Consider the following 10,885-nt stretch of genomic DNA (forward strand, 5'->3'; position numbering starts at 1 on the left):
CTTGTCATGCAAGAACTACAGAGACCTTTTGTTTACAAAGACAAGGTGATGCAGACTATCTCCATTTCAAAATCCAAACAAGTATGCTTTGGAGAGACATTTGTGTCAGCCTATCAAATGGCAAGAAAAAATTCCCTTTTAGCTCACTTATTAGAACACTGCATTTCTTGCTATAACAGAAAAGGTATGAAACCCACTGCCTTAAAAAGAAATTATTTAAATGAATCACAGCAGGGAGTACAGAGGAGTTAAAAAACATACTATAATAAGAAAAGCATTCAAGGGAGAAAAAATATAGTCTCTAAGATTAGCTGAATGATCATTCATGAATTTGATCCAAACTTCCATAAACTCAGGAAAAGGTAAAACATACAAACATTAGTTAATGCTGTTTCCATTTGCTTCCTTTGTGAAACATAAATTTTGATTTAACAAACTAACCTTGACCCTGCAGCCCTGCTCCTGCAGTCAGTGTTATCACATCATGACTGCAGAACTGATCACGTGAAGGAAATCCAAAGTGCTTTTCATGCCACACTCATGTTTAATTATAACTGGTACTGTGGCAGATTTTACCTTTAAAAACATGAATTTTTTTCCTGAAAAAAATGCCAGAAAGAAGAAAAAGATAGCAAAAGTCATGTATTCTCATAATGCCTGTAAGAGAAAACTACATAACTGTGTTATGTTAAACATCATCCTTCTCTTTTCTCATTTGTGTATTACGGTTTTTATTAGGATTCCAGTCCTATTAATGTAGGAAGGATATTTACTTAATATGTGAATGTGCACTATCAGAGATGAAAATACAGGCAAGAGATCAAATTCGGTTCAGATATAGTATTTGCTAAAGCGGGGATGGCTTCTCTCTAGGAGAGCTCTTTCACTCCCAGGAAATGCTTGCTCTCCCTCCTACCCCAGGGCTTTAGCACTCTCTCTTGCTCCAGCTCAGCCACAGGAACCTCTATGGCCTTCACACGGTGAGATTTCCAGGGACACGAGCTGTGAGCCGGGACAGCTCTGCCCCACAGAACCTCGTGCTGCTGCTCAGGGCAGAACCAGAGCAGGACCAGAGCAGAACTTTGTGCTGCTGTTTGGAGCAGAACCAGAGCAGACCCTCGCGCTGCTGTCCCGAGCAGACCCTCACGCTGCTGTTCAGATCACACCCTCACGCTGCGGCCCGGAGCCCTGCCGAGGCTGCTGCCGCCGCACACGGAGCCAGCCCGGGCTGCATCGACGGCCCAGCTGAAGTCTTTGTGATGCATTTAAAAACTGACATATTGTCGTCCGTTTTATTTAAAAACATTAAAGATTAAGCATAATTTATACTCATTTTAATCAGTTTATTTGGGGCGTTTTCCCGCAGAGAGGGGCGGATTTGGGGCCGGGGCGGGGAGCGGCGCCCCCTGCGGGCCCGAGCCGAGCTGTGCCAGGGGTCCCACACGGCTGTGCCCGCTGGAGCGGCTGTGGGACAAGCCCCGTGCCCCAGCACAGCAGGCACCAGTGCGGAACACGCTGTGGGCTTCGCTGTACTGTCTGGCGGCCCCCTCCTGGCGGTGCTCACAGCAGCGCTGAGAGCACTGCCGCGGGGAGCAGCTGCGGCGCAGAGGGCGGGCGGGCCCGCACGGGACAGCTCGGGCCCGGGGTTTGGGGTGCGCACCCTTCCCACGGAGCGCCCCGGCCAAACCGCTCCGCTCCGAGCGCAGCCAGCAGGGGGCGCTGCCCGGCCCAGAGTCCCCGCGGGCGCGGGGCGGAAGGGCTGGGCCAGCGCCACGTGACCGGGACGCGGAAGCGCCTGCCGGAAGGGGGGCAGCCGCTTCCGGTGCGGGCCGGGGTGGGCGCGGGCAGGGCCGGGCCGGGGCCGCGCGGACGGCGCCCGCGGCTGGAGCGGGGCCCGGCGGGGCGCGGGCGTGAGAGCGAGATCCGCAGGCCTGCGCGCCGAGAGGGGAGGGAGCTCCCTGCCACTTATTAGAGATAATGGTATTGTAAAGCAGCTTAAATGGGACTTGTGTGTTCTACTCAACGCTCCAGCATGGATATTGTTTTTTTAATTATTAATCATTTAATTAGAAAGACATTATTCTTCGTGAGTTTGGAGTAAAAGTGCAAAACAAAGCGGATTGTAGAAGGAGGGAGTGATACCCCTTTGGAAAACTGCTTTGCTTGACTTGTATGGCTTTGCTAATTGAAAATATTTTACTTGCATTATGTCTGCATAGCAACTGAGAATACAAAAAAGTCTGCTGTCATCTGGAAATGTTTTTGTGGTGACATGCTAGCTCCCTGCTGAAAGACGGCAGTTTAGATTATCAGTAATTGTGTATGAATTCTACAGGCATCTGTCTTTAAACTTCAGTTAAACATCTTCTGAAGGCTTATTTTTTTTTGTAGGCAAATATTGAAAAATAGAATCTTAATTGCGAGAGTATTCTGAAGGGAGGTAAGGAACTGCATCTGTAGAAGAAAATCTGATTGCTTAGAATAATGGATGTAATATACACAAGGTATAAGATCACTTGAAATACTTAAATAATTATGTCAAATTGTTTTAAGCAAAGTGGTAGGAAAAATTAACAATTGAACTGGCAGGCGCAGTATTCTGTTGCTCACCAGAAAAGTATTGGCAGCTGATTCAGTTCTGAAGAGGTTTGTGCTTTGAGGAAAAGAACCTAAGGAGTGCTGAAGACAGTAAATTTAAAGGTGGTCTTCTGCAATTATGTGGGTGGCAACTTCATGGAACTTGACCACAGAAACCACTTGCTGCTCCATGGCTCTTCAGGAATCCTACAGCACTCCATTTGCACATTATCAAATAGAAAAATTGCACAGGTTTAACTTACTCAAGCAGTTAATATTGGTTTTTCATAGTGGCATTTAAATTTCTGCCATTTCTAATTATAGTAACATGCAAATTTTTCTTAATTTCAATTTAAAACTTCAAGTATGCATTTGATAAGGTTGCTTTACTGCTAAAAGGGCTGTTAATCTTTTGGTAAAACATCTGGATTATGTGAGAATACAGATGTGAAAATCTGGGAGCTCTTAGCTGACATTTTGTCATGTAATTGTTATGTCATTACAAATCCATGAGGAGCAAGCAGGAAAAGTTCTGTGCAGCAAAGGTATCAATTTCTTGATTGATCCTTTAAATTCTATGTAATTTCTCTAAAAGGAACATTATAATCCTAGTACTAACCCAAATAACTCAATAAGCTTGGAATTAAAAACTGTACAAGCTGTTGCTGTTCCACCTTTCAGTTAGTGAAACAGTAGGGGAATACATGAGAAGGGTCATAAGCCTCACTCTTAGTGGGGTTCTGCCTGTGCTTCCAGTGTCATCCTGTCAGTTGATGCAGTTGCTTTTGAAAAATTGATGTTAAGTGAAATATTTAATGAGTAAAATCAGTGTTTGTTGGGGATAAATGAGTTGTTTTTGTTGGCATTTGAAATATAAAATCTTTTGTATGCTGGTACAAACTGTGGGACATCCTGGAGTTAGAACTCTACTGTATAATTCTGTGAAATAACAGTTTCATCAGCCTAAACTCATGTTTGAAATGCTTAGTCTATCCTAACTGGATAGCTTGCTGTTTGTAGCTCCTGCTGTAGTTGATGAGTCCTCTTGAAGAGAAGAAACACAACAAAATATGCTGGAATAGCAATTTATGGCCTTAATACAGCTGTCAGAAGAGAGAAATGAGGTGGCTTGAGGGAAATACAACAGTGGCAAAAGGTTGAGTTCCATGTGAGTCTGTTAAGAAAAAAGAAAAAAACGTAGAAGAAAATGGAAAGCTCGGTAACTGACCAATCAGAATTTCTAATTTTATTTCTTTTTTTTATATATATTTTTTTCTTGCAGCACAACACTAAATTTGTAATGAAATGGAGTCTGGGTCAAGCTCCTTTCGAGTGGAATTTCCAGATTTTTCTAGCACCATTCTGCAGAAGTTAAACCAGCAGCGCCAGCAAGGACAATTATGTGATGTGTCCATTGTGGTTCAGGGCCATCTCTTCAGAGCCCATAAAGCTGTTCTTGCAGCTAGTTCACCTTACTTCTGTGATCAGGTTCTCCTGAAAAACAGCAGGCGAATAGTCCTGCCTGATGTGATGAATCCCAGAGTATTTGAAAACATTCTTCTGTCTACCTATACAGGCCGGCTGGTAATGCCTGCACCAGAAATTGTTAGTTATCTGACAGCAGCAAGTTTCCTTCAGATGTGGCACGTAGTGGATAAGTGCACAGAAGTGCTTGAGGGAAACCCAACGGTTCTGTGTCAGAAGATGAATCATGGCAGTGACCATCAGTCCCCAAGCAGTAGTAGCTACAACGGCCTTGTTGAAACCTTTGAACTTGGCTCTGGAGGACAGACAGAATTCCACAAAGTGCAGGAACTAAGGGATGGTGAAAATGAAGAAGAGAGCTCTAAAGATGAACTGTCATGTCAGCTGACAGAACACGAGTACCTTCCCAGTAATTCTTCAACAGAACATGACAGACTTAGCACTGGAATGACCAGTCAGGATGGGGAAGAGGGAACTAGTGATAGTGCAGAGTACCAGTATAGCAGACCAATGTATAGCAAACCCAGTATCATGTCTCACAAGCGGTGGATCCATGTGAAACCAGAAAGGTTTGAACAAGACTGTGAAGGCGTTGATAATCCTTATGATGAACACCAAGTTTCTGAATCCATGAATACCATCCAGGCAGATCACTCAATCCAGTCTTCAGGTGTTGAAGATTTTCACATAGGTGACAAAAAGATGGAAGCAGAATTTGATGAACAGGCAGATGAAAGTAATTATGATGAACAAGTTGACTTCTATGGCTCGTCTATGGAAGAATTTTCCGGTGAAAGGGCAGATGGAAATTTAAGTGCTCACAGACAGGATCTTATGATGGCAGCAGGCTATGGTGAAAGCATTGATATGGCCACCGGGATTAAAGAAGAAACATCTCTCACTGGATTCTCCCATGCCGATAAGCTCTATCCTTGTCAGTGTGGAAAAAGCTTTACACACAAAAGTCAGAGAGATCGGCATATGAGTATGCACCTTGGTCTTCGACCTTATGGCTGTGGTGTCTGTGGTAAGAAATTCAAAATGAAACACCATCTTGTAGGCCATATGAAAATTCATACAGGCATAAAACCGTATGAGTGTAACATCTGTGGGAAAAGATTTATGTGGCGGGACAGTTTTCATCGGCATGTGACCTCTTGTACCAAGTCCTATCAGGCTTCTAAAGCTGAGCAGAGTACTACTGAGATGAACTAAGACATTAGTGCTTACATTTGTTTAGTAGAGTAAGAAAAATAAACTAATTATGCAAATAATGTCTGGTACTTGCTATTGTATGTTCTCAAAAGTTTTAATAAGTACGCTGGTATAAACAGATCAAATGTATTTTGCTTCCTGCAGTATTACTCCAGGTGTTTATTGTGGGAAGTGCATGTGGTTAATCTGAAAGGTGCCTGCAAAATGAGGTCTGAGATTGATTGTAATCACAGCAGTATCTAGAAGCCATCTTGTATTTCCAGGTCATCTAAATTCACAGTAAAACTCAGCTCTAAATTGACAAAAATCCTGAAAATACTTAGATGGATGAGAAATTCAGGTAGTACTCCTTAATGGAAAAGAAAACTAAGACGACCAAACTGGCTTATATGATTCACATTTAAATGAAGGAAAAAAAAAGAGAATTCCACTTCAAGGTGAAGCATCATTAGGTAGTGTGCATCATTCAGTAGCCTTTGTTGTATTGCTTAATGAGAGGCAGTGGTAAAGGTGGTTTGGTTTTCTGTTATCCATCTTCTTTTTTTAAAATTTATCTTCAGTAAACCAGATGTCTAATTTTGTGCTGATTTGTGTTTAGAGTCTGTAATGCACTTACAGTTTTCACTATATAAACTTCAGTATATATTAAGTATACTCGCTGTTCTAGGGTCTAATGCTGTATGACTCTTGACTTCATTAGATTTTAATTACTAAGTTGTGAGAGCTTCTAGAAGTGTGTGTAATAAGTATGTCTTATTAAAAAATAAGACACCAACTAAAAGTAAAATGTAACATTTGGAACTCAGTCAAAATAATCAAATATTTAAAGTGTAAATTTCTGTTCAAATTTTTGTGGCTTAGTACAGTAGCAAGTACCAAACTCTGGATTAATGAACTGACTTGTTATTGGTACAAAAACTTCTTTGAGAACTTCTATCTAGTTTTAGAAACCTGCTTTAGGAAAATTACATAGTCATTGATAGGTATTTATACTTTTAATTCTTTACTATTTGAATAGTATATAATACTGATTCTTGGTACTGAACTACTGTGACTGGTGATCACAAGCAGAGTTGTTTGCTTCCTTGAAGTTGCTTGTGGAAAAAAGTAGGAAGTATGTGATTTGGGATCTTCTAATGGTACTGCAGAACATGGTACCATGCTTACGTCTGAAGCTGGTATTTTTGCTGGGAAAGTGACACTTGTTCTGTGTTAAGATGAGGATCTGTGTGCAGGGCTCTCATTCATGGAGATAGATGGAGGAGTGTGTATAGTTCTAAGAGATGCTGCCAGCTCTGCAGATTGAGTAAAGGCATCAGTTGTAAAGGTGACAACAGGATTTTGGGGTTGAAAGCTTAATGCAGTCCAATGCAAAAGCAATTGCTTCTTAGTAAGCAAAAGCTTCTTTGTAGCTTACTGAAATATGACAAGGAAAGAACATACATAGAAAATAATAGAAAGAGGTGATAACCAAGTACAGTGCTGTCCACATGGGGAAAAAGTTAACCAGCATTAAAGACCTAAGACTATCTGACCCCAGTTTCTGTATTAGGTACTGTTGTGTGCAGGATAATGTACTGAACAGATGACCCTGTATGGTGAAGCAAAACCACACAAAGATTATTACACTTCAGATTCTTTTTTGAACTCCCTGTTGCAAATTGTCTTAAGATACAACTGAACTGTATCCTGAATGTCTGCTGCAAGCTGAGGGTTTTCTACTCGGTGAGCTGTAATTACTGTAATTGCTTTACTGGCATTCTACTTAAAAACATGATTTTTTAAGAGGCTCTTAATTATTAATCTTCTAATGCTTCAAATATTTTTTCATATGGAATTTTGTTAAAACAGATGTTCCCAAGTACAATGAACCCATTGCTGGCAATGGGTATGAATGCTCAGCACCACAGAGTTCCAGTTCTTCGCACTTAATTGAACTCTACAAATAACATGGTGGCCATGTTTAACCTTTGTGATCAAGGTACCAAAACAGGGATTTTGCTCACTAACACTGTAACCTGCTTAATGTATAGCACTTTGTATTTAAACTAAACAAAACCAAAAAAAAAAAAAAACCACAAAAAAACCCCCCAAAAAACAGACAAAAAAAACCCCTCCGAAAACAAAAACAACAGAAAAACCAAACCATAATACTTTATAAGTATGTTTTTTAAACTTAGAAATTATATTCCCTCTATGGTTTGTTTACACACTGCTAACACTGTCCTTTTTAATACTAAAAAATACTATAATGCTTGCCTGTTTACATGAGGGTAGAGGAAAGGGTTCTCGCACTCGGTGGCCCTATTTTTCCATTCTCCAAGGCCTTACCACATACATGGTGTCATTTCTGTAAGTACCATCATCACATTTGAAGGAAGGCATTAGAATCATGGAATGGTTTGAGTTGGAAGGAGACTTTGAAGGTCATCTACTTCCAACCCTTTTGCCATAAGCACGGACACCTTCAGCTAGGCCAGGTTGCTCAGAGCCCCATCCAGCCTGGCCTTGAACATGTCCAGGATGTTTATTCTCATACTCATTTCAAGAATGATCTTGTATATTACATTGGTTCTCAGCCCCTTTCCAATTGTTGCTTTAGTTTTGCATAAAAAGGTTAAGGGTGCCTCTTTCGATTTAACCATAAAAGGGCTGGACAGAAACACCAGTCTGAAAACTGTGGTCAAAAAAAAAAAAAAAAAAGTTGAACTCAGACCATCCTACAGAGCTGCCAGCAAAACTGTTTCTTTTACCAGCTTGGAATGACTTTTATATGGAATATTTCAAGGTTTAATGTTACTTCTATTTGCAGTTAGATTACTTTGAAATAGAGCTTTAAAATCAAATGTACTGCGAGAGACACTTTAAAGATTTTATAACAGGTTCAGTAGATCATATTATAGAACCATGTCCTTTTTAAACGACTTAGCATGAATAGTAACTTTTTAGTATTTGCCTCTTGCTGTTTTACTCCATATTATGGCATTGTCTTGAAAGTCCAGCAAATGTTGCTCCAGTGATTTTTGTAGCACTTGGCTTTCTGCTGTTAATTTACACAAAACAAATTGATTGCAGGAAAATACTGATCTGATTGTCATGAGATCAGGTTGAGAGGATTGATGATTTAAGGATAGCGTGAGATACATGTCTAAAATTCTTACATTTGCATGTCACAGGTGAAACAGTTGTCTTGTGGTATTTTTCTTGAACTCAGTTTATTGCCCTTTGTCAAACTTCTAATCACCAGTTCAGGTACTGGGGGAAAGATAAAATATCACTTAAACCATCTTCCTCAGGCTCAGCTTAAGTCTCTTCTCCCTGCCTCTTCTCCCTGCCTTTGTATTCTCAGTTTTCTTGCTTTCACCAAGAGTTGTACTCAGTTCCTGCCATTTCCTTTAGTAAGGTGACAGGTCACAGAGGAGGTTGGGGTCATATGCACACTTCCTTGTCTGATGCTTTTCATTTCTTAGTGGGTGTCCTCTGGTGCTTTGGCCTGGTCAGTGTCACTATTCATGGTGACACTGGGCCACAGTCCCTTCAGGGATGTATGTGTCTGTTCCGGCTTGGTTCTTCTGTGGAACTCAGTTATTTCAGAGGTGTACCTGCTCTAGCAGGGCTTAGCTGTAGGCCAAAGTCATCTTAGAAGTGAATCTCCTCAGGCAGGGAGTGTGTCCTTCTGTGAGTGTGTCTATACATGTTCTCAGTGACTTCTTCAGGTGTTTTCCCAAGAGCAGCTCTTCAGTCTCTTCACCTGTATCCCGGAGTATCTTCTCCATGTGTCTCCATGCACCTCTTGCTAGCAGCTGCCACTCTTCCTTAAGTGTATTTAGCAGAAGCATTTTGTGCACCTCTGGTTGAGATTTTGGCTTACAGTGGATTGTTCACATCCATTTTTTGTGCACACTGAACTTCTTTTGACTAGTGCAGGGCAGCCTGCAAACTAGCCACGTGTCACCCCTGCAGTCCCTGCCACTGGTGGCCAGTGCAGTTGAACATAGCAAGCCAAGACATACAGATGCAGCTTCTGTCAAGCTTCTGATCTTTGCTAATGGAGTGGTCTTGTTCAAGGTATGAAAAATTATTTCTTATTTGTGGGGAGGAGGGAAGCAATCCATATATATGTATATATATAATATGACTGCATATGTATATGATGAATTTCACTAATCTTCCCATATGCTTCATTACCTTTGATGATGTGGCTGTTGGCTGTAGTAAAGTGAGTGTCTTCTGAGAACCAGCCATATTGTATACCCAGGTGGCTTTCAGACTTTCCTGCTGCTTTGAAGCCATTCATTGTCCTAGCAGTGGTAAGAAGACTTAATAATACTACAGCTAAGTTCCTTTTCATTCCATTTTGTAACTATGATGTTAATTACCATGGAATCTGTGTAACTGCCATTCTGAAAATTCAACTGTTAGCAGGGTTAAAATCTGCTGAGGTGTATATTGGACCCTTTTGAGGGAGAAGGTTCCTGTTTCACACACCAGTGTTGGTTTGCGGGGTGCTTTTTTGTTGTTTCATTTTTTAAACTTTCCTTGTTAGTTTTATGGGTGAGCAGATAGACCCTAGAAGATATTGTCAGTACAATTTTTGGTCACAGCTTTTTTCATCTGAGGTGTGTCTAAGGTTGAGAAACCATCCTGTATCATAAGCAAGGCAGATGATCAAAGGCTTATGTATGGAGTGTTCCAGTGTTACTGATCATGAAAGAAAGGAGGCATATCAGGATTTGTAATTTCAATGCTTTTGTGTGGGTACCAGCAAGATGACCTGTCTCTGAATTATGAGAGCCCACAGCAGTACATTGAGTGTTTTGCTATAACAGAATTAGGACCCTTCTCAAAGCAACAAAGGAAAGTTGGGGTTTTTTTGTCTTTTAAATGCTTCATTGGGTAGCTTGGCTTCTTTAGCTATTAGCTGTAAACTGTCAGTGGCCTAGGGGAAGATGCTGGAAAAGAAGATGGTATATTTTTAATGTGATTAAATTGCAAGTTCTGATTTTTGCTTGAAGCCTGTGTCTGTCGATTGCTGCTCCTTTTTTTTAATTCATGGGATTCCATATTTCTTTCAGAAATGTAACTGTTTATGCAAGTCAAGTGAATCTTCCTTAATGAGCTATAAGTTTTTATTCTAAACAAGTCATTTATAATAGTAAATTTGCATATCTTGATATTTTGTGAGATGTTATGCCTGTATTGCAGAGGTTGGATAGTTTTGTCTATAAATATTGCTGTCCTAATTGTACAGCATGGTTTTAATTTAATGTTACTGTTCAATATTTTCTTCTTATAGAAGAGTCCCATGCCCCTTTTTTTCTATAACATGTTTTAATAAATGTTATCTGTCAACTTTGTAAATGTTTTCTTAAGCTTGAATGAAAGGAATGCATGTCTAGTACTAGTATTTAATATTTCACTTTGCCAAAATAAGTGCTCAAAAGTAAAAATCCAAAAGTTGTTGATATATAACTTTATTAAATATATTAAAAAGTGTATCTATCTAGTAATGTGTCTTCTTGAAATAATGATAACATGCCAGCCTAGTCTAAGATAACATTAAACTAAAACCTGATTTTTATGACACAGTAAGTTTGATGAATTTGTG

General features: G+C 40.3%; 1 protein-coding gene across 4 annotated transcripts; it reads left to right on the forward strand.

Moving 5' to 3' along the window:
- Positions 1-1,864: 1,864 nt before the first annotated feature.
- ZBTB43 (zinc finger and BTB domain containing 43) lies at positions 1,865-10,771 on the forward strand. 4 transcript variants are annotated; one of them, XM_039730827.1, is made up of 2 exons: positions 1,865-1,980; positions 3,860-10,771. In XM_039730827.1, exon 2 carries the CDS (start codon positions 3,883-3,885, stop codon positions 5,275-5,277), a length of 1,395 nt encoding a protein of 464 aa, XP_039586761.1. In that variant the 5' UTR covers positions 1,865-1,980; positions 3,860-3,882; the 3' UTR covers positions 5,278-10,771. The 4 variants fall into 4 exon arrangements, with proteins under 4 accessions (XP_039586761.1, XP_039586760.1, XP_039586762.1 ...); XM_039730826.1 differs by lacking the exon at positions 1,865-1,980 and adding an exon at positions 2,011-2,440; XM_039730828.1 differs by lacking the exon at positions 1,865-1,980 and adding an exon at positions 2,482-2,504.
- Positions 10,772-10,885: the final 114 nt, after the last annotated feature.

This window comes from Passer montanus, unplaced genomic scaffold, assembly GCF_014805655.1.
Source record: "Passer montanus isolate IOZ18808 unplaced genomic scaffold, ASM1480565v1 scaffold73, whole genome shotgun sequence".
NCBI classification, from domain to species: Eukaryota; Metazoa; Chordata; class Aves; order Passeriformes; family Passeridae; genus Passer; species Passer montanus.